General features: G+C 42.4%; 1 protein-coding gene across 9 annotated transcripts in view; it reads right to left on the reverse strand.

Moving 5' to 3' along the window:
- ABLIM1 (actin binding LIM protein 1) overlaps window positions 1-24,091 on the reverse strand; it is a 221,866-nt gene that overhangs the window by 5,410 nt on the left and 192,365 nt on the right. For 2 of the 9 annotated variants that reach the window (XM_044240584.1, XM_044240586.1), the window contains 10 exons: window positions 19,340-19,444; window positions 17,581-17,628; window positions 14,716-14,856; window positions 12,409-12,500; window positions 11,116-11,221; window positions 8,309-8,373; window positions 7,605-7,665; window positions 2,051-2,058; window positions 1,250-1,324; window positions 273-353 (listed from right to left, as the gene is read on the reverse strand). In XM_044240584.1, the coding sequence (XP_044096519.1) occupies window positions 273-353; window positions 1,250-1,324; window positions 2,051-2,058; window positions 7,605-7,665; window positions 8,309-8,373; window positions 11,116-11,221; window positions 12,409-12,500; window positions 14,716-14,856; window positions 17,581-17,628; window positions 19,340-19,444 (782 nt within the window). Of the gene's footprint in view, window positions 1-272; window positions 354-1,249; window positions 1,325-2,050; window positions 2,059-7,604; window positions 7,666-8,308; window positions 8,374-11,115; window positions 11,222-12,408; window positions 12,501-14,715; window positions 14,863-17,580; window positions 17,629-19,339; window positions 19,445-24,091 lie in introns of all 9 variants that reach the window. The other 7 variants (XM_044240583.1, XM_044240585.1, XM_044240588.1 and 4 more) reach the window with 5 other exon arrangements.

The following is a 24,091-nucleotide window of genomic DNA, read 5'->3' on the forward strand; positions in this document are numbered from 1 at the left end:
ATGTCTGAAGAGGGATGGGATCCCATGCTACAACACCAGGCATAATTACGGCAACATCGGGCTTCCTCAGAAGGTGACTAAAATCATACTGTGTCTCCTGGCTCATCTTCTGGGCTTTACCACATATTTAGGCTGATCTAACCCCAAGTTACCTTAGTTCTATCGGTCATATGAGGTGGATTCTCCACCCCCCACTTCATGGGAATATTTCTTAGGGGGAAGTTGGGGGGAAATACGGTCCCTGCGGTTGGGACTGGTTAGTTAGCTTTTACCTCCAGCCTGGTTCTGTCCACGTCTCTTAGGATTTTGTTGCGCCCTCTGTTGGTCACCATCAGCATTTCATATGGAAAGATCTGAGAAGCAAAGAGAACACCTCTTTCAGAACACTGCTGTCCATTTGATTAACAAGCAGAATCTCGCTAAAACCTAGTACTCCCAGGGTATAGCTTCTAGGACACTATAATTAAGGTGTCTGAGTTATGGGTTCCTCCCATATCCCGTGGACTGGGGCCAGTTCTTTTACCCTTTTCTCAGCTCACCATGTCTCATGGAGCCCTGTGTCTTTGGAGAGCTTTGTTGAGCTATGTCTTGGGGGTAAAGGTAAAAATTAGAAGTGAAATGATAGGAAATGGTTAATAGGGTCAGGGTACCGCTGCAGGGTTCAACAATCTTGTTCCATGACTGCCTCACGATTTCATAGAACCAAGCTGGCCCAGAAGCAGTGTTCTGGCAGAGGACATTGAAATAAGCCCCAGTTGTGGTCACTGGGGAGCCCAGTCTTAGACACCTCTGGAGTTTCAGAATGGTCTAGAGCTTGGGTAACCAACAATCCCAGTTTGCCTGGGACTGAGGAAGTTCCAGAATGCTAGACTTCCAGTGCTAACAGTGGCAACATCCTAGGCAAATGCAATGTCTTGGTCACCCTATCTGGCATGGTCGGCCCCACTCAGCAGTGGGCATGCCTCGCGGTGCTGGCAGCAGGGGCCAAGCGAGTACTAAGCTCATGAGAGGCAGGCTAGTGCTTTACTGTGAACACACAGTACCATGCCCTGTGAAGACTTAAACCTGTTGACTCAGTGTGACAAAACCAGTGAGTGTCCAGGTACTTTCTGACATGCCTTGTTTGACCTATCAGCTTGGAACCAAGTGGGCCTCAACACTGAGAATGGTAGAAAGCAAGCCAAATCTTTTCAGGATGATGCCTGGTTTGCTGACCCCATGTGAGAACAGAGAGATTGGCTGTACTTGCCTTTGGTTCCAACATGTTGGGCATGGACACCCCGCGATCCATTCTCGTCCCAGACATGTGGCCGTCTGGGAGCGTCTGCAACAGAAAAGCTGGTTGAAAGGAGGAACACATGACACCACACAGAGCTGTGGTGGGAACTCAGTGACCTCCCCACATTCCCCGTTTGGGTCCCAAATCCTGTAGATGTGTCATCTTCATCATCATACATTTTTCAAAATGAGATCCCTACTGCATAAAAGCAGGATGACTGGGAATACTGTTCTTCCACTTCCACTTCCAAGTGCCATATCCGTGATTGTGTTCTTATTTTACTCTTCGTTTTCCTTGCATTTTTTCCCCTCTTCTCATTCTCCACCATAATCTTGTAAGGTTTAGGGTCCAGCAAAAAAGGAATGGTACCAGAACAGCTCTTTCCTTTTGACCAAGACAGCTGGACCACAGGAAGGAGGGGAGGACCGAGAGTACTGAGTGGTTATGACTAAAAGGCAAATCTGTACTTGAGCAGACCCCTGATGCTGGTCCACTTCCACCCCAGAGACGACTCTCCGAGGCCAGAGCAAGATCCCCTGACACCTGCCTGGTTCATGCCACACCCCAAGGCCTACAGAGCCAGCCCGACACCCACACCAGGATGCCTGATCCTCATCACTCCTCACATCTATGTACTAATGAACCAGACAGATCAACCCCAATAAGGATCTTCTCAACAGAAACCCTGCCGGGGAGAAGCCACCCGTGTCTGCATTGGGCAGCGGTTGTTTCGCTGGTGTGGCCAACTCGAGAAGAGGCAGTGTCCCATACCTGGTAGTCTAGAAAGGAAAGAAAAAGAAAATATCAGAAGGGTAAGATCATAGAAGAACACGGAAATATCAAAATACCATACATCCTACTGCAATTCCCCTGACAGTTTCCAATGCACCACATTCCTCTCTCTGTGGGGGTCTCTGTACATACCACGTCCCTGCCCCCTCAAAACCCAGGAAATGCCTCCTCCAGTTGCAGTGGTCCTCATGGCAGCTTTCCCCGACACCCTGAAGGTATTTCTACCTTCTCCGATTCTGGCATGCACCATGGGACTCTTCTCTCCCCCGACCCCAACCTGTCCCCGTCTCTCCATCACGTGCATTTCTGACAGGCAGACCACAGCTTTCTTAGAGAGCATAGCAACACCACGTGTCTATCTCACTGAATACTCAGCACGTGGCAGGAGTAATGAATTCATTCTTACACACCCTGCTTCTCACGGTCTCATTTCCATAGAGATGCGTTGAGATTTTTTGCAGTTAATTAATTAATTAAAAGTCAATTAAACTATAACATATTGTTAGTTTCAGAAGCAGAGGTCAGTGATTCATCAGTCCTACATAACACCCAGTGCTCGTTACATCATGTGCCCTCCTTAATTTCCACCACCTAGTCAGCCCACTGTCCCACTGTCCTCCCCTCCAGCGACCCTGTTTGTTTCCTATGATTAAGGGTCTCTTATGGTTTCTCTCGGATTTCATCTTTAGTTTTTTCCTCCCTTCCCGGTGATCCTACTTTGTTTCTTAAATTCCACGTATCAGTGAGATCACATGATAACTATCTCTGACTTATCTTGCTTAGCATAATACCCTCTAGTTCCATCCATATTGTTGCAAATGGCAAGATTTCATTTTTTTGAAGGCTGAGTACTACTTCATTGTATATATTACACATCTTTAGCCATTCATCTGTTGATGGACATCTGGGCTCTTTCCATAGTCTGGCTATTGTAGACATTGCTGCTATAAACATTGGGGTGCAGATGCCCTTTCGGATCACTACATTCGTATCTTTGGGGTAAATACCCAGTAGTGCAATTGCTGGGTCATAGGGCAGTTCTATTTTCAACTTTTTGAGGAACCTCCATGCTGTTTCCCAGGGTAGCTGCACCAGCTTGCATTCCCACCAACAGTGTAGGAGGGCTCCCCTTTCTCCACATCCTTGCCAACATCTGTCATTTCCTGACTTGTTAATTTTAGCCATTCTGACTGGGGTGAGGTGGTATCTCATTGTGGTTTTGATTTGTATGTCCCCGATGACAAGTGATGTTGAACATTTTGTGTGTCTGTTGACCATTTGTGTCTTCTTTGGAGAAATGTCTATGTCCTCTCCCCACTTCTTGATTGGATTATTTGTTCTCTGGGTGTTGAGTTTGTTCAGTTCTTTATAGATTTGCATACTAGCCCTGTATCTGATAAAACATTTGCAAATATCTTCTCCCATTCTGTCGGTTATCTTTTGGTTTTGTCGACTGTTTCCTCTGCTGTGCAAAAGCTTCTGATCTTGATCAAATCCCAGTAGTTCATTTTTGCATTTGTTTCCCTTGCCTCATAAGATGTATCTAGCAGGAAGCTGCTATGGCTGAGGTCACAGAGGTTGCTGTGTTCTCCTCTAGGATTTTGATGGATTCCAGTCTCACATTTAGGTCTTTCATCCATTTTAATTCTATTCTTGTGTGTGGTGTAAAGAAAATGGTCCAGTTTCATTCTTCTGCATGTGGCTGTCCAATTTTCCCAACCCTATTTGTTGAAGAGACTGTCTTTTTCCATTGGATATTCTTTCCCGCTTTGTCGAAGTTTAGTTGACATAGTTCTTAGAGTTAAGGATCCATTTCTGGGTTGTCTGTTCTGTTCCATTGATCTGTGTGTCTGTTTTTGGGCCCATACCATACTGTGTGGTTGAGTGATTACAGTTTGTAATAGAGCCCGAGGTCTGGAATTGCAATGCCACCAGCTCAGCTTTTCTTAACATTCCTTTGGCTATTCAGGGTTTCTTCTGGTTCCATAGAAATGTTAGGATTGTTTCAGCTCTGTGAAAAAGGTTGAGGATATTGTGATAGGGACTGCACTGAATGTACAGATTGCTCTAGGTAGCACAGATATCTTAACAAGATTTGTTCTTCTAATCCAAGAATTTGGAATGTTTTTCTATTTCTTTGTGTGTTCCTCAATATCTTTCATGAGTTTTATAGTTCTCTGACTCTTTTATTTCTAGGTCTAATCTCATGGTTTTTGGTGCAACTGTAAATGGGATCAACTCCCTTAATTTCGCTTTCTTTTATCTCCTTGTTAGTGTACAGAAATGAAACTGATTTTTGTGCACTGATTTATATCCTGAGACTTTGGTGAATTCCTGTATGAGTTCTAGCAATTTAGGGGTGGAGTCTTTGGGGTTTCCACATACAGTATCATGTCATCTGCAAAGAGTGAGAATTTGGCTTCTCTGCTGATTCAGATGCCATTTATTTATTTATTTATTTATTTATTTATTTATTTATTTCTGTTGTTATTGTCTGATTGCTGAGGTGAGGCCTTCTAGCACTATGTTGAACATAATGTAGTGTATCACACTGATTGATTTGTGGATGTTGAACCACTGTTGCAGCTCAGGAATAAATCCCACTTGGTCATGGTGAATAACCCTTTTAAAGTACTGTTGGATCCAAATGGCAAGTATTTTGGTGAGAATATTTGCATCCGTGTTCATTAGGGTTATTGGTCTAATTCTTTTTGGCAGGGTTTTTGTCTAGTTTGGGGATCAAGGTTAATGCTGGCCTCACAGAGTTTAGCAGCTTTCCTTCTCTTTCTATTTTTTTTTAAACAGCTTCAGAAGAATAGGTATTTAATTCTTCTTTAAATGTTTGGTAGACTTCCTCTGGGAAGCCATCTGGTCCTGGATTCTGGTTTATTAGGTTTTTAATTACTGCTTCAATTTCCTTGCTGGTTATAGGTCTGTTCAGGTTTTCTATTTCTTCTTGCTTCAGTTTTGGTAGTTCACACATCTCCAAGAATGCATTCATTTCTTCCAAACTGTCAAACTTGTTGGCATCTAGTTGCTAATATGTTCTTATAATTGTTTATATTTCTTCAGTGTTGGTTGTGATCTCTTCTCTTCCATTCATGATTTTATTTTGGGGGGTCCTTTCTCTTTTCGAGAAGTCTGGCCAGGGGTTTATCAATCTTATTCTTTCAAAGAACCACCTTCTAGTTTCATTGATCTCTTTTTTTGGGGTTTTTATTTTATTGATTTCTGCTATAATCTTTGTTAATTCTCTTCTCCTGCAGGACTTAGGCTTTATTTACTCTTCTTTCTCCAGCTCCTTTAGGTGTAAAGTTGGGTTGTAAGAAAGGCTTGTATGGCTATATACTTCCCTCTTAGGACTGGCTTTGCTGCATCCCAAAGGTTGTGTTTTCATTACATTTGATTCCATCAATTTTTAAAAATTCTTCTTTAACTTCCTAGTTGATCCATTCATTCTTTAGTAGGATGCTCTTTAACTTCCATGTATTTGAGTTCTTTCCAAATTTCATCTTGTGACTGAGTTCAAGTTTCAAATCATTGTGGTCTGAAAATATGCAAGGAATGGTCCCAATCTTTTGATACCAGTTAAGACTTGACTTATGACCCAGTATGTGATCTCTTCTGGAGAATGTTTCATGAGCACTTGAAAACAATGTGTATTCTGTTGCTTTAGGATAGAATGCTCTGAATGTATCTGTGAGGTCCATCTGGTCCAGTGTGTCATTCAAAGTGTGCCATTCATGTTTCCTTGTTGATCTTCTGCTTAGACGATCTATCCGTTGCAGTGAGGGGGGTGTTAAAGTCCCCTACTATTATTGTATTACTATCTATGTGTTTCTTTACTTGTGTTATTAGTTGGTTTATGTACCTGGCTGCTGCCATGTTAGGGGCATACTTATTTGTAATTGTTAAATCTTCTTATTGGACAGACCCTTTAATTATGATATAGAGTCGTTCCTCATCTTTTATTATAGTCTTTGGTTTAAAATCTTGTATTTGTTTGATATAACGATTCCTACCTCAGTTTTCTTTTGATGTCCATTAGGACAATAAATGGTTTTCCACCCCCTTACTTTCGATCTGGAGGTGTCTGGGTTTAAAGTGAGTCTTCGGCAGACAGCATATTGACAGGTCTTGCTTTTTTTCCAGTCTGATATCCTGTGTCTTTTGATTGGGGCATTTTAGCCCTTTATATTCAGAGTAACTATTGAAAGTTACGAATTTAGTGCCATTGTACTACCTATAAAGTCACTAACTGGTTCTGTATATTCTATAATTCTTTCCTGGTCTATGCTACTTTGGGTCTTTCTCTTCACTTAAAGGATCCCCTTTAATATTTCTCACAGGGCTAGTTTAGTGATCACAAATTCTTTTAGTTTCTATGTGTTCTGGAAGCTTTATCTCTCTATTATTTTGAACGATAGCCTTACCAGATGAAGTATTCTTGGCTGCATATTTTTCTCATTTAGCACCCTGAATATATCATGCCAGTCCTTTCTGGCCTGCCAGGTCTCTGCAAATAGGTCATCTGCCAGTCTAATGCCTCTACCCTTGTAGGTTAGGGACCTACTGTCCCTCACTGCTTCTAGGATTTTCTGTCTCTGAGATTTGCGAGTTTCACTGTTATATGTCAAGGTGTTGACCTATTTCTATTGATTTTGAGGGGGTTCTCTGTGCTCCCTGGACTTGAATTGAATACCTGCTTCCTTCAGATTAGGGAAGTTCTCGGTTATAATTTGCTCCAATATAAGAAAGCTCTCTTTTTCCTCTTCCACTGTCTCTTTCCTCTTCTTCTGAGATCCCAATTAACTTTTATATTGTTTCACTTTATGGTATCACTTATCTCTTCAATTCTTCCCTCATGATCCAGCAGTTACCTTTTTCTTAGCTTCTTTATTCTCCATCATTTTGTCTTCTAGATCACTAATTCCCTCCTCTGCCTCATTTATCCTAACAGAGCCTCCATTTTTTATTGCAGCTCATTGATAGCCTCTTTGGTTTTGACTTGATTAGATTTTAGTTCTTTTATTTCTCCAGAAAGGGATTCTCTAGTGTCTTCCATGCCTTTTTCAAGCCCACCCAATATCTTTATAATCACTATTCTGAACTCTAGTTTGGATGGCTTACTTATATCCATACTGATTAGGTTCCTGGCAGTCAGTACTGCCTCTTGTTCTCTGATGCAAGTTTTTCCATCTTGTCATTCTTGCAGAAAGTGGTCACTTTTCTATTTGTAGAGTTGCAGATATTATTTTTTTAGATATCAGGTTGAGTTCTCAGGTGTTCAGAATGATTTGACAACTGTCTAGCTGAATTCCTGGGACCTGATGAAATTAAGGTCCCTTACTCCTCTATAATCTTGAACTATCTCCTGCTTTGCAATTTTAATACATGCTCCACTAGCTCCCAGAGGCTAGCTGTTATCTGGCTTTCAGATGACAGCACGAACCAAGCCAATGTACACTTGACTGTGCAACCTCGTCTCAATGACTTGGCCAGTCATTCAGCAGCCCATGCACATGAGTCTTACCTCGCACTCCCCCACTGACGTCCCCATAGCTGTTGTACTGAGCAAAGTCTGTGGAAACAGGCTGAAATGATAAAAACAACAACAACAACAACACACCATTAGACAATCTGCTCCAGAGCCATGGTTTTGGAGTCAGGTGAAAAGGAAGAAAGGATTTACAAGATCCTCAGAATTCTTCCCAAGCTGAATTCCTGGACATTTGTTATTTGTCTTCTACTATTACAAAATCTCTTTGTCTTTTGCAGGGAATCCAATGCCAGCAGGTGCTGGGTAAGCAAGTTATCTTTTACCAATAAACGAAAATACATTTCTCCACGCAGCTAGCTACACAACTGCATTTGTCCTATGCTCTTTGGGGAGGGCAATAGCAACAAACTTTCCCATATCCTTTTATAACAGAGATAAGGGCTCAAGTCATTACTTGTAGCTTGACTGTGGAAATATTTGCCACACAATTAATTAATGTAGTCTTCCCACCAGCTTATACAGGCTATTCTCTCATCTAAAGTTAATTTCTCTTTTTCTCAATAGAAATAGGTTATTTTGCCTGTAACTTTAAGGGACTTGCCAGGAGATCAGGGGAATTACAATATTTATTATATTGTAATACTGAGATCATATTATCAGACACAGACAGTCTATTAGCACTTCAACCAGGACTGAAGAGGGAACCAACTCAAGAACAATTAATTGAGAAATCTTACCCGGTGAAGCCCATTTTTTCCATAGCCTGGGAGAGATGAGGTTTTAGATGATAGAACATGTGAAGCTGAATGAGAAAAGGTAAAAAAGGAAATCAGAAGTCCAATTCTTAAAATAATTTATTGTTTTTTGTTTTTTTTTTTTAAGTAAACTCTACTACCAATGTGGGGCTCAAACTCATGACCCCAAGATCAAGAGCTGCATGTTCTACCAACTGAGCCAACCAGGGGTCCCCAGAAGCCCAATTCTCTTATGAAGATGGAAATGCATCTTCTACCTTACTGAGTAAAAGATACACAGAAAAAGAGAACAAAAAATAACTCAAATAATACTGGGCTCTAATGCTCATGGAAGGCCACATTTGGATGATGCAGGGAGGGGGGATGGAGAAGGAAGAGGTGCTTGGTACTGCTTTACCTTCAAATCCTCAATACAACCCTAATAGCACTACCATATTACTTCCATTATAGGAGAATAGGGGCTAACCTTGACCTTGTCCAAGGTGGCTCGCTCACCTTATAAACAGCTAAGCAATGACTGGAACCCAGGGCCATCTGGATGCATAAGCTCATGCCCCAGTTGGTATGGTGATGGTAACTGACCTGAAAGCCACCATGTATGTTGTCATGCTCTCCTGGCTCACTACAGCTGAGTTCCCGAGAGGCATGGGATAGGATATCCCTTAATCAATAGCATGACATTACATCAACTGTGGAGCTTTGCAGGGAGCAGACCTGAGCTTGGATTCTGGCTCTGCAACTTAACACCTCAGCGTGGTATTTCATCTTTGGAAGTCTTTGTTTCTTGACTCATGTAGATACTGTGCTATGTATTCTTACAGAACCATACTACAGGATCAGAAGGAACTCTGAAGATTAGTAAACCACCAAATCGAGATCGATGCCAGTGAGGCATCAAGGAGAGGTAGTAGGGCATTCCAGTTCAGAATGTGGGCTCTGGGGTTACAATGCTTAGACTACAGAGTCCTAGTTTTGCTAGTTATTAATGGGACACTGGGTAAGTTCCTTAAACATCCTTTACCTGTCACCTGATCTACAAAATGGGAAGAATAATATCACCTACTTCATTGACATGTTGTGAAAATAAATGGAACAATGTCTAACAAAAGTGCTTGCATGTAGGAAACACTAAACACATTTTTAAAGAAGCTTCAAGGTTCAAGGGGTGGCTCAGTTGGTTAAACGTCTACCTTTGGCTCAGGTCATGATCCCAGAATCCTGAGATTGAGCCCCAGATAGGGGCTTCCTCCTCAGCAGGGAGCCTGCCTTTCCCTCTCCCTTTGTCCCTTTCTGCTCATTCTGTCTCTCTTATGAACGAACCCTCTCAAATAAATAAATAAAATCTTTAAAAAAAAAGAACCTTCAAGAGGGAAAATTATGCACTAGTTCAGAACATGGGAGAAGAAATCTTGTGGGTGAAGAGAGACTTGGCTTCTGACAAATATAAGCAGGACAAAATATACTGATGGAATGTTTCAGCCCAATGTATAATCTTCCAAAGTGTCAAAAACAACATTGTTGGTCTTCAGCTCTTTTATAGAAATCTGAATGCAAAAAAACAGTATTTTGAAAATGTTCACGATCAAAAGGTACTGTATTCCCTCCTCCCCCCCTTTCTAAGAGAAGAGTCAAAATGAAATGAACTATAACGTTCTTGATTCACAATGCCATATTATGCTCTAGATTAAAAGGATGAATCAATTTAATCAATTGTTTTGAAGTCTCTTCTGCAAAACTGAGTTCCCTGAGCCAAAAATCATAGTTCTTCTCTAACAGAAATAAGGCAATAGGAATTGAAGGGGCATGGATTTAGAAAGCCTGAGACCCTTTCCAGGGTAAGATACGACCACCGGTTTCTTCGGCATGTGTGGATGTCTTCTTTTCCCAGCAGCGAGTGTAAACACCATCAAGACAGAAAATCCTGATCATGTACCTTCCTTCCTTGCCAAATCTAGGTCTCTCAATGACTGAGCATTTTTTTAATGTTTACTTTTAATTTTATATATATGTGTGACTATGTGTGTTCCATATATTACAGATATAGAGATATACCCATATCTCCAAATGCCCCAAAGCATTCTGTTCTCTGTAAGAATTTCCTTCTGCTGATTCCCTCTAAGATGAATATCCTGAATTGACCACCTTCACAAAATCCTCCAAGGATGGGGCACCTGGGTGGCTCAGTCACTTAAGCATCTGCCATCAGCTCTGGTCCTGATTTCAAGGTGCTGGGATCCAGCCCCATGTAGTACTTGCTGCTCAGTGGGGAACATGCTTTTCCCTCTCTCTTTGTGCTCTTTCTCTCTCACTCTCAAATAAGTAAATAAAATCTTAAAAAAAAAAAGAAAAAAGAAAAAAAAATCCTCCAAGGGTTTCCCCCATCTCCAACATGAAGGAAATATACATTTAAGGAAGAACAATGGCATGCTTTTTAAAAAAAGCTTCTTATTTATTTGAGAGAGAGAGCACAAGTCAGGGGGAGGGGCAGAGGAAGAAGCAGACTCCCTGCTGAGCAGAAAGTCCTACAGGGGGCTTGATCCCAGGACCCCAGGATCATGACCAGAGCCAAAGGCAGACGCTTAACTGAGTAAGCCACCCAGGCACTCCGAACTATGGCAACCTCATAAGCTAAACTGACATGCAGTGCATTTCCCACACTTCTGTTCATGTAGAACACTCTGCAGGTTCCACCAGGAATGGCTCCACCTCTCCTGGAACAGTCCAGATGGGCTCCCTGCAGGCAGGTGGCTGGCTCTTGGCTGGGAGAAGGCGGTGGGCCCGCTGCTCACCTGAATTGAGGGCAGAGTCATAGCGACTGGCGGTCAGGGACGACCTCTCCCGGCTCTCCTTTTCCATCTCCTCTTTCAGTATCAACTGCCCTAGGCCCGAGTTGAGCTACCGCAAAAAAAAAGGAAAGTGAGAGTGAAGCCCACAATTATCGTCAGAATGGCAGTTTCTGTTCTAGAAGGTCCTGCAAGGAATTCCTGACCGTGAAGTGGCCTGAACACACACAGTGCCAGAGCCTGGTGGTTCCTCAAGGCATAGGCCAGGTTTTGGACCTTGAACCCCTCTCAGACAAGCACGGGATGAGCTCCATGTCTGAAGACTGTTCTCCCCCCTTTGCCCTCCCCAATGTGCCAGCAGGAGACCTCAGGAGGCAGGTGTGGCTGTGTGGCGATTTTTGATGTGCAAAGGGGAGTCTGGGGACAGTATCCTTTAAAAACAAATTTCATTGAATTGTTTAAAAACAAGAAAACAAGAGTAACACAAGCTTACTGCACAGATTTTAGGAAATCTAGAAGGAAAGAAGGGTAACCCATAATCCCATAATCCACCTCTCAGAGATAATCACCATTTACATTTCATTTATATCCAACCAGCATTTTTCTATGCACGTATCATACAGAACTGGGATCATGCTATAAATGCAATTCTGTATCCTCTCCCTCCATATAACTGGTATCATATGCATTTCCCATATGATTAAGTATCTTTGGAAAATGTCAAGGGACATGAAAAGACTCATCAGTCCCTGATTGCTGGGACAGTATACAATGTCTTGGGGCTCCCTCCACCCCAGGCTGTTATGGACTATCTTTCTTTTGGTCTTCCGGGATGCTGTGGGGGTGTATAACGAGGACATCTTGGTGGCAGTCCATTTTATCCCCTCCCTCCTAGCCCAGAAAGACATACAAGGACCTTCAAGACCTGGGACAAGCCCTGGAGAAACACTCAACCCCAAGGGAATTCCTTCAGCAGAGCCGGCACTGAGGAACGCAGGTGTCACACCACGTGGCTGAAGAGCTTGGCTTCACCTAGCCCTTCCGACACATGCCCTGCACATCCCCACCTCCCACGTGGTCTGGCTCTCCTTGCAGAAGCTCGAAAGTTTCTGGAACCCACTAAGTACCCTGCCTTCGGGTCACTAGAATCCTGTCTCCTCTTGCCTACTGGATTTCTAGCCCTTTGAGGGCTAGGATGGCCTCTCCTTCCCTTGGTGGCTCAGTCACAGTGTCCATTCGAAAAATTCCCGATCTAGGGAACTGAACTGAAGACCACAGCAAAGGAGTTGAAGGACAAACCTTCATTAGCTGCTCTTCCTGCAGCTGCCGGCGCCTCAGCAGCTCCTCCTCGTCGTCTTCTCTGCCGCCAGATCTGCGTCTCGCGTCGGCTCCTAATTCCACAGCAGAGACAACTTCTCACATCAGTCCCACGGCCAGGGGACCTTAAGGGGCTAGTCCACCTGCGCTCAACTTATCCGAGGGCAACATCAGCAGGGGTCTTTAACGTTCATGAACCCATGGACGCAAGAAGGGCCCACTGCCAATGGAGCCCTGCTGGTGGGTTTTGGGTTTCAGGCAAGTTCGATGTGGGATCCAGTAAGTCGTGAATTTTGGCCTCCTAACAACTGACCTGCTCAGTGAGGACACTGTGTGCCATTATGATTGGGTCTAAGTCATCCCACTGGCCACTGGCCACAGCCCTCTGTAGTAGTGGGGAGGGGCATCCAGACTTATTCTTTGGATGACACGGAGGTCAGCTTTCAAACAGGAAGGAACCCAAATTCATGTCCGTGACCATTAAACAGGTAAGACAGTCACTCTCTCGTGACATGTTTTGTAATCTTCTAGTTTTCTCCTTTTCTGAATATTTACACTTGTCCTTATAACGATCATCCCATCTTCTGCCCTTAGTAAATTTGTTAAGAACCATGCTTTTATTTTTCTTTTAAGAGGTGAGTCTCAAATGTTTCGTTCCCTCAATCCTTTGAAAAAAAAATGGTCACAAAAAAGTTTTATATTAATGGGTCAATGAATCGTGTTAAGACAGCTAAAAAAGTGAGCTATTTTAGTCCAATCTAGCAGATCATTTACAATTTTTAAGCTTCTTGGAAAAGGGGAGTGAGGGAGTAAGAGGCAGGAATCCATCTGAATGGTTGTAAAATTAAGATAATTACTGTTTTTCCTAAATTGCTTGGATTAATCTGGCTGTGGGAGGAAACAGGAAAGCTTGCTAATCTAATCAAAATAAACTTGAACTAATGGTCTCAGTTTTTATTATTTTAATTAATGGGCCAGAATTTTTCTTTATTTTGTTCCAAATTGGGTTCCATTGGGTTCCTCAAAAAGCTTTTAACTAGTTAGTGATGATGATTTTAAGAACAAAATATTAATTCTTCCTTTCCCCTAAATTTAGCTGTTTACGTCCCCACGAAGCAGCAAGACTGAACTAGGAACCCCAAAGTCCCCAGGAACTGCCTGTGGGACAGAGTCTGGCTGAGAAAAGCTGATGACCGATTCTTAGTTCTTAAAATCATAAATGTCACTGTGAATGCTCACTCTTCAATCTCTACTAATAAAAACTAGAAGACACAAGTTTATAAGAGTCAGATAGTCTCAAGTCAACATGATATACAGAGTACTTGCAAATCATCAACCCAGAGAGGTAAATTTTTCCTTCAAGTATTTTCTACATAGATTGCTTTAATATCCAACTACATGTCTGTAAAAGTTGTTCCAGAAAATAACTTGTTGAGAAAAAGCATGATGAAGAAAATTTGGTAATTTTGGAAAATTGAAGGCCTTTTTTCAAAGGTTGTCAACAGAAATCTGATGACAGTTGTATCTTTGTAAAGGTGACTCACTCAACTTTCAGTATTAGCTTCTGAGTGCGCTAATAGCACTTTTTAGGCCAAACGATTTCACAACTGACAAAACAGTAAAAACGCGGACACAGTTCTAAAGCATAGATCTGTGGTTCAACGCAATGAATGAAGCAGCTCAAATGTGACGTTTTAGCACAGACTTCATGGAAATGATAGATGGAAGATCACATAACTACACGAGTAGAATTTTAGAACATCCACAACTCTGCGTCAGCCCTTCTTAGTGACAGAGAACGTGATCTTGCAAGAAAGGTGCGAGGGCTTCTGTGTTAAGACTGGTTGTTAAGAGAACTGAAATTATAACCCAGAAATAGTCTAAAACAAGTTTAACTGAAAGAAGTCACGCCTCTGTGGACACTCAGTAAATCCGCCCACCAGACTAATTAGACAGGACAGTGTTCTTGGCAGGAGGCTTTGGTTCCACTGTTTCAAGAGTTACTGATTTTGCAGTAATAACTCTTGAGGTCCATGCCAATCATCTGTTTTAGACCAGTTCTGTCTGCCTTTCAGTGGCTTGGTTAGTGCAAGGCTCTGGTGATTGGGTTTTTGTAACTTTGAAGTGTTGTGCACACACGCAAACACTACCTCAGTGCTTTTCTCCACCTCTCGTCATATTTTCTTCAAAGTCTTTACAATAGGACATATTTTCTCGTGTATTTTGAAGCATTTCATTTGCAATCTCCTACCAATTTGTCCATGGGGCTTAGCTGTCGCAGTTGCATACCTACGGCGGCAAGTGAGGGGGGACCGGGCCAGTGGTCCGTCTCAATCTTTGGTATCTCGCTGGGGTCTGGAGCCTGGGCTGCTGGGAACTTGGAAAACTTGATGATATCTTCTGAAGACTTGCTCTGGGCTGCTAACGCAGCTGCATCTAGGTGGGAATCAGGGGGAGCTTAGCTATTGGTCTGCAAGGCCATGGTGGTACAACCCACTTACACAATTTTCTTGTTTTCTGGCAAAAGTTTCAACTCTAGAAAGCTGTTTATGACCAGTATCAATTGCCCAGCCACTCGGAAGGACCTAGTGCCAACTCATTTTCCTTATGTTCTGCTGGAAGCAAAACTTCATTCGACATCTAAAACACCTTGTTCCAGAGCTGGGCTGTCCAATACCAGCTCTAGCAACATGTGGCTACTTAAGTTTCAATTAATAAAATTAAATGAAACCAACAAATGAATAAAATTAAAATTCCCTTCCTTGGCTGCAGTAGCTGCATTTTAAGTGCTCAGTAGCCGCCTGTGACTTCGTGGCTACCATACTGGAAGCACAATGGCAGACCATTTCCATCATCACAGAAAGTTCCATCAGGTAATACTCTTCGAGAGTAATTAGAAATCTGAATTAGCAATCTGAAATTAAAGAACTAAGTTAAAAACATGACACTGTCGTTTGACTGACAGGGCTGGCTTTGTCTCTTAGGGTATTTGTGTCTGTTCATTTTAACTAACATCCATCCAATTCATTCTAATCCTCACGTATTATACATGTGTCTTGAGTCCTAGGAGAAATGGCAATGGGAAAATCTGCTCTCAGTTTGTAGGAATTCAACATGGCGCCTTACGTATGCAGAACACTCCTTGTTTTTCTCAAGGGTCTGCACATACAAGTGAGTCATCCCACTTTAAAACAACAAAAGCCAGACTAGCAAGGGCCTTAGTTTAGAGGGTTCTTATCTAATCACCGAGCTGGAACAAAACAAACCAGGTTTAATGGTCAGACCCTGATTCTGGCTAATCTGGCAGACTGGCCTGAGATGTTGCTAAACATTTCAAGTAGAGTTAGAACACTTTAAATAAAATCCCCCCCACCCCGGGCTAACAAATTTTAAAATCTAGAAATAATTTTTCTGAATCCTCAGCTTGAACTGCCCACTTTTGTAGGAACCTTCTGTGTCTCGTTTTCCTGAAGAAACTTGACCAGGGTCACCCTATAGACTTGTCAGGGATGAAGTCTTGGCCAAGCACGAGGTAGTGTTTCTCTGACTCTTTAACCTCATGAAAAAAAGAATTAAAAATTCAGCCCGGAAAACACTGTAGAGGACATCTTCTTCTTAAAGAGGGACAACATGGGTTAGTATATTAAAGATGAAGCTGTTCTGCATTACAAAAAAAGAAAAAAAGAAGTGTGACTTTATTTAAATGTAGCATTTTCCAAATGCAGTTTTTACCTGCCCTCTAGTTCTATCCTCGGGAACTGCTCTTTTGAACACTGTCCTTTGAGCTACTCTCAATGATAACAAAGAGTCAAGTCAGAGTACATTTCAGGGGGAAAAAACCCAGTCTCTTTCAAATAAATAAGCTAACACTATCTACTCTCTTTAAATCTTAATTATTTGATTGTGTTTGTTGAGAGAGGCAGGGCCTTAGAGACTTTAGTAATAAAAACAGTTTCTACATTAATATATCAAACTCTTGGAGTCTCATTCCTAAATTTAGAAAAAAAGAAAAGCATGACTTCAAACAGTACTTACGCATTAGAATTGGTGAAGTCAGTAAACATTCACATGTTAATGAGTGGGTGAGAAGACATTAAACCATAAAAAAACAAATAAAAACAATGTTAACAAACGTAAAAAAGCAAGCACATGGTGTAAAATCTTTAAAAAAAAAGATGAGAAAAAAAAATCACAGTTCTAGAGTCATTACTCTATGTACATTGTCCTTTTTTCCCCCTAGAATGTTGGCCTAATTTTTTTCCTTGTGCATTTTCAACTTTCTTTGCTTTTCATATCATCCTAATCCTTAAGGACTCATTAACATCTACTAGATTTTTTTAAAGGCAGCCTTCAAATTTCCAGGCACATTTTGTGTATAATTTTCTGAAATCACCTTAAGACCAGTGTTGGCTTTCTCTTCCCTTCACAAAGATTTAGGGCACCTCATCTATAGAGACCTAATAATGCTGCGGGAAACGTGATTTACTTTTGGTAATGTGAATTCCTGGGTTTAAAAATGCTATATTTCCAGAAAAGGAAAGCACAATTATAAATCCACATTAGGGATTTCAGTTTGCAGGAATTTCAGAGACAAGCTGCCTGACTCACTAGTTGCTGCCTATAAGAAATTACTGAGGGACAGAGAAATTGTGTCTGTGGTATCACAGAACCATTGAGGGTAAGGGCTGGGACCAGGGCTGGGACCAGATTAGGTCCCTGTTCTTGGAGTGTGTCCTGTCCATTCTGCCGCAAGGCGCAGACATCTGCATGCCTGTTAAAAAATTGGGGAACTAGAGAGTCAAGCTGATGTAGGCTTAGTCCAGTTAATTTTTCTAGGTAGCTGGCCTTCACTATTTTAATTAAATTAATTAGAAGCTTATCCAAATTATTATAGAGCCTGGATTATATTATCTGATGGCAAAAAAAAAAAAAAAAAAAAAGTGTGAATTACTGGGATCTTCCTAACCAAGCTAAGTGTTCTCTTTCTAAGAAAACCAATCTCACAGTAATTGCATCTTAGGAACCCATAAAAGCATAATACGCTGGGCGCCCCAGTTTGATTCTCAAAAGCAGCAGCAGAGAAGCCCTTCAGAGGACAGCAGAGCTCAGTGGGCACCCCTACTTAAAAGCTACGCAGAGGAAAGCGGGTTTTACCATGCTGTTTGTAGATGGGTGGTTTTCGGTAAATGTTGATCCCTTGATCTGTGGAAATGAAAAGCAAAGGTGTGTAATTATGGGAACCCGTTCAGCGATGGGAAAAAAACAGATCAACCAAGAGGGAGGCAAACCAAACCCAAGACTCTTGAACAAAAACAACCCCGAAGGTTAACTTTTGTATTACAAAGACCGAAGTTCCTAGAAGAAGCTCCAGGGATGAGTGAATTACTACAGACAAGTGATATGGAATCCTTTGTAATACATCTTAGGATATATAGAGACGTAACTAATTCATGAGCCATTTATTGCAAATATGCACTTCACTAAAAGTGGGATTAAAACAGGAAGAAATGGAAGCAGTGGAGGGACTCCAGTGGTGAGGAAGACATAACCAGTTTGGGGAAGGTCCCCAAATAGCTACTGTCTAGAAATTGAGCTCCAAGTGGATACCAGGGGCTCAATTTACTTTTCAACTAATGAGTGGAACAGTGGAAAGCAACGTAATACAAGTAAGAGTAGTTTTTTAAAACACAGAAACAGTTTTTATGTGCAAGGCTAGTCTGATTTGCTGACAGAATGTTTGAGAGAATCCTAACTAGTATAGGTTAAATTTTTCAAAAAGAGAAAGGAAAAGAGATGCCAAATATTATTCATTTATTTATATAGGACCCCATCTGATAATGCTACAGTTTCGCTTTGACTGCAAATACTCGGGAAATTTCAAAGGTCTGTTCCCCCCCAATCTTGGGCACTGTATCTTGGTGGGGGCATTCTTCATGCACAAAAGTTGCAAACGTACCAACAACTTTGATTTTCAAGGTTCAGTGAAGCTTTATTTTAAAAGGCAGTTCTATCTTAGCGGTATGGATCTCACTGAACTTTCCTCTGTTTTATGAGGTTAAGCTTGGAATGCAAAAGAAAAAAAATCTTACAGATTCCAAATATGTGTCCTGATATTAACATAATGGGTAATTTATTAAACCACTTTCAGTAGCTTAGAAGAAAACAATGTACTTCCAATGGGGGGAAAAATATCATGACTTCTGATGGCCAACCTTGCCTCTAAAAATTGCGTTGACCCTAAACATTAAGATACTGTTGGATTTTGGATTTTGAGTTTTCCAGATCTTGGTGGCAAATTACCATTTGTACCATGACAGCAAATGTTTATGACTTCAGCAAAGCTTACAGCACCAAGCCTAAATTGCAAGATATCTTTGTGGGCTAAGAAGGTAGTCAATTGGTTATGAACTACGAAGGACCAACCAAATGATCTAATTTCATACCTCTCTGAAAAGTTCACAGAAACAATCTCCCCACGGGAGACAAACAGGAAGAAATAAAATCACTCTTGAGTGATGCTGTGGTTCATTCTTGAGGATGAGACGGTCACTAGAATGCCATTGTGACAAGTAGGCAATGACACCACACCACAGAGCGGTATCTCATTAAAATCTCCGTAAATTTAAATTAAAATCTCAGTAAAAACAAAATAAGGCAACTCAACCCTCCTTCCCTCACTCTCTGCTTCTCCCCTCCCTTCAAAAATTTTTGAGTAAACTTAAACCTTCCATACAATCCTTGGCATTTCACATCCCAAACTTCGGAGAGGCCTTCTGGGTCAGATCGTGCAATTTAGGGTTTGTCAACCATGTGCACCCCGATGAAGACAGCGTGAGGATGAGATGAGACAGGTAACAGCGCTACATTCTACACCGTGACAGGACACCCAGACAAAGACCGTGTCAGCTCCTACCTGGAACATGGAAATGTTTAGGGGCCTGAGCATAGGTTGGAGTGAGAGGACGACTGTCTGGCCGGTAGGGGAGAGGGGAGTTCCGGCCGCTGGACGGCTCATTGCCTCCAATGAGAAGAATGGAGAAAACAAAGTAAGAGAAGGGACAGCAATAAAGAAAACGAAGCAAGCATAATAAAAATTCGAAACAAACCGGAAGGAGGTACATCCAAAAGGAGAAACAGAGGAAACAAACTCAGTTTATCCATTTGGCTCACGGGGTGATAGAAGGTTTAGTTTTCCGCAAGAGAGACTTGAGTTCGCGTGGAACTGGGTTAGAAGCAGCTAGCGGTAGGATGCGTCATTCCAATGGCATGCGGTTGAAGGCCGTGAGCTAGCAGCAAACTGATTAGATGGAAAGTACATTAAGAGTCATGGAAGGTCACTTGGTCATGATTCAGGTTCAGTTGTCAGACCATTAAGTCCCAAGCATGTGAAGGAGCAGGATACGCAAGCCCAATTACAGTCACTTCCAGGCACGACGGCAGAGGCTGGCGATTGGAATGGATTTCTCTGAATGGAAGGCTACGTGTATCTGGGACCCTGCGTGGTCACCCAGTCCCTCCCCTTAGCAGTGCAAAGTGCCTGCACTCGCAGCAAATGCTTCTGTTTCCTCACTGTGCAATACATGCCGCAGAGTCAGAGCCCTTCCTCCCAGGGACTCTGCGACCTCTTACTCCTCTCTCCACCTGCCTCTTCCAAGGGTTCTCTGAGGCTCCACCCAGTCCAACAATTTCATCTGTGAAGCAGGTCTGGACACCTACCATGGCTGGGCACTGAGCTATGACTGAGGACATGGAGATGAATGACAAGTCATCCCTGCCTGTGTGGGGGGGGGCGAGTCTCAGAAGCTACCTAAGGAGACAGACTATGACACGGACATGCCTGCTCAGGAGAGGGTGCCATCAATTCGTGCGCAGAGCTAAGACGTTAGACTGATCGGGGTGTCAAGGAGTAAGTACACCAGGTGGGAGGGTGGGCCGAGGGGTAAGCAGGCCTAGAAGGGCCATGGTGTATAGGAACAACACTCCGAGCCACTATGGCTGGACAGCAGGGTCTTCTTGGAGGAGAGAATAGGGAAGGGGCTAGAAAGGCTAGTGGGCACTGGCTGCAAAGCCTTGAGTTCCACCAAGGCCAATTATCATCCCTTCCGGCCAAAATGAACTAAGGCTTGCCTTGGGCTATCAGAGGTCAGCTACTGCCCTAAACTGTCCTCCTACCCCATGTCTGAGAAAACATCTGCCCCAAGAATACACAGAAGGTGCAGGGGACTATCAGAAGTTAATGAACTATAATGCGATTACTTCTGTTCCTGAGTTAGAAGACTTCTTTATATATTCTGAAGGCAAGTCCCTTTTCGGATAGATAGACGACTTACAAACGTTTGTTCTCGTTCTGTGGGTTGTCTTTCGCTATCCTGATAGTGCCCTCTGAAGCACAGAAGTTGTAAGTTTTCACAGTGTAATTTATCAACTAATGCTAATGATATGAAACAAACTGCGGATCTTCAGAAAACAGAGCACAAGCTGATTTCTTCAAGTAAGCCAAGCTGCTCTAAACATGCCCCACAAAGTAGAAAAGATATCCATTGCTGGAGCTTTAAAATAATGCGCTTTCTGGAGTTTTAATTTCTCAGTGTGTATTTTTGGGTAACCAGAGCACACATCTGTACTGAAGGGGCAGCAAGACTTCCAAATGAGATTTGAATTTGTTTCTGGCTTCAGTTTAGATTCCCAGTTTTCAGTTATCATGTTCTGAAGCTTTTCTCTTTTTTCCCACAAGAGTCAGTTTCACGTCTAGCTCCCAGTACATTATAATGTAGACCTTACTATTAAAATCAGGTATTAGCTTCTAAAAATGATGATGCTTCACCCCAAACTGCCAATCTATTCAAAGGTTAATTTTTTAAAAAGTCATTTCATTTATTATCACTCTTCTAATGAGAAATAACTAGCTCACATCCGAAAAAAATGAAAAGACACAGGTAGAGGCATGCAGGGGAAGGAAGAATGTGGCTTACATGCAGATGTCAGTCCTGTTTTAAATCTTCAACTGAATTAGAACTAGGTCCCATTCATCTCTCTGTGCTCAGCACAGTGCCCGGCCTTATAAATACCTGGCCACAAATGACTGAAGCAGTCTACTTACGAATTCTTGAGCTATTAACAGCTGAATTTAATAAGCACCACTGCAGGACTAACCTTCACCTTGCTCTTGGATAAAGGCACAAGATGCCTGTATCGAGTAACAGGGTCACAAGAACATCTCCTTTTTATAACTTTCCCACTAGATCTTTGATAACCCGTAAACTATTTCACTCCAGAGGAATTCTTTACTCCTGTAAACATCAGAACTTACGAGAGCAATTCATAATTGAAAAACAGAATACTTCTGGGGGGCTGTTCTCAAAAGAAGGTAGCTTTCTGCATATCCTGAACACTGGCTGCTCCTGCTTCGGAACCACACTGTTCTCTGGCCTTCCACTCTACCCTTCCTTCACGGGGAGAAGACATCAGACATCTCAGGGAAATGTTCTCACGGGTTTTGGTGATAATATCCAATCAGATGAAACTCCATTAAATTTGGTCTGATGATGATTAGCCTGTGGCACACACACGCAAAAGTATCTGCATAGATGGGACGCAAAGGTTTAAGGTTATTAGAATGAGCCTTTGCCCATGTATTAAAAATCTATCATGGAGATGGTCTGCTGGCAAGGGGCAGGAGGAGCCCATCACTTCCTAGGGCAGATGATTCCCAAAGGCTGGGGAGTAACTGTCTGGACTCCCGATGGGTGAATTTCAGCTGGATGCTGTCTCTTGTTGGGCATAGTTCTTTATTCGGCTGCGTATTTCAGCAACCACTGGCCTTTCTAGTTGCTGGAAGAAAACGCACACACGACCTCACTACCATGTTCAAGTCTTATAAATAGATTTAATGCTAGAATCAATTAAAACAAAACATTTTAAAGCACTAGGCAAAGACAGCCTCAACAATGCACCCATCTAATGGACTCTGAACAATATGACCTCCACTTGTCTCACTGGGAACAAGCCTCAGAATACTGTTGCTAGGTACCAAATGCTTAGCCCCTGAAACACCAAAGGCATTAAATATCTTTGGCATTTTTTTTTTTTTTTTAAAAGTAGGCTCCACGACCAGTGTGGAGCCCAACGCAGGGCTTGAACTCATGACCCTGAGATCAAGAACCTGAGCTGAAATCAACAGTTGGGACACTTAGCCAACTGAGCCACCCAGATCCCATTTTTTGGCATTCTCAAAGAAAAAGAAAAATTCTCAAGTAAGTCCTCTTTCCTCTTTCTAACTTAAAAACCCCTATCTATTCTAGAAGGAAGTAACTGAGGAGGGCCCGGAAATAATATTTTTATGCCTAGTGCATTACTTAGGCAAAGTAATACATATGGTGTCACAGGAAAGACCATACACGGAAGATATTGCCACCATCATCATCAGCCTGGAGATGCAGACACTGTTTAAAAATAACGTAATAGTGTGTATGTCATAGAATATTGTACCTATCACATTCAAAGCCATTTTGTTCCTTAAGTCAGTCCTTCCTTGTACTGGCTGACTCTCAGTGGTCAGTGATCTTAGCTACTGTGATGAGAAGCTACTGCGTACAAATACTTCTTAGCTTTCACTGTGAGCTCCTTCCACATCAGCTTTATAAGCTGATTTTTCTGTCTGGGAGATAAAATCACTTGCTTAACAAATGTGAATGCTCTGTTCTTGTTTTCAATCTTCTTTTTGGTACTCTGAGAGCCCAAGTGACAAATCCCGAGACAAGGAAATCAAAATGGCTGTGCATGTGTCTGCTGGGGGCACCTGCTGGAGTGTTGCCTGGTTTTCTGGATGCTAAGTGCTCATGTTTCAAAATATAAATGAGTATTTTGAGGGGATCGTAAAGTTGGCAGCCTCTAGAATTTCATGACAGAGTTTCAGGATTGTTGGTTTTTGTCTCAAGTTTCAACAAGCACTATGGTTTTCTTCAGCAAGTGTCAAGTATTTGGATCAGAGAAAATCATTTCTATGGCAGAACAGCAAAGATTCCTTTCAAAGAGACTTAATATAGGTAGCCCTCCGGGTCCCAAATCTGTTTTCTACCTCGTGGACACAGAACACAATGTCTAACAGTATTTCCAAGGGGAGGGAAGAGAAACTCAGCAAACATGACACAGACAAATCTCAGAACAGAGTGAAAAGCTTTCCAATCTAAGCATGTACTTGTTCACGTGGCCCAGCAACGACAGAGCAACATCGAATGAGGCTGCAGGAGAGACCAGGGGACAGAAATAAAAACACAGCGGGAAACAAGATGGACATTCTAGAACGTGGTTGGAGAAGCCAGTGGGATACAGAGACAGCCTGTGATGGGCATCTTAGCTTTACACGCACCAGCATCCTCCGCTCCATGAACCCTGGGGGGTTCCGGACCCATGTGTCACAAAAAGGACGAGGAGGTCGACTTGGGAAATAATGGGGTGCGGGTGGGGCTGCACTTCCGGTTGCCACAGTGGCAACGGGGCCCCCAGCTTCTAGCTACACCTTCCTGAGAAGGACATACTCCTGCCGTGGCATCCTGGCATCCTCGTTTGTCTTAAAAATAACCACCTCAAGACTGTTAAGACGAACTGTAAGATAAAATGTGAATGTTTAAATGAAGGGCCGTGGTGGACTTGCCTCCACTCTGAA

The sequence above is a fragment of the Neovison vison genome, chromosome 2, assembly GCF_020171115.1.
Source record: "Neovison vison isolate M4711 chromosome 2, ASM_NN_V1, whole genome shotgun sequence".
NCBI classification, from domain to species: Eukaryota; Metazoa; Chordata; class Mammalia; order Carnivora; family Mustelidae; genus Neogale; species Neogale vison.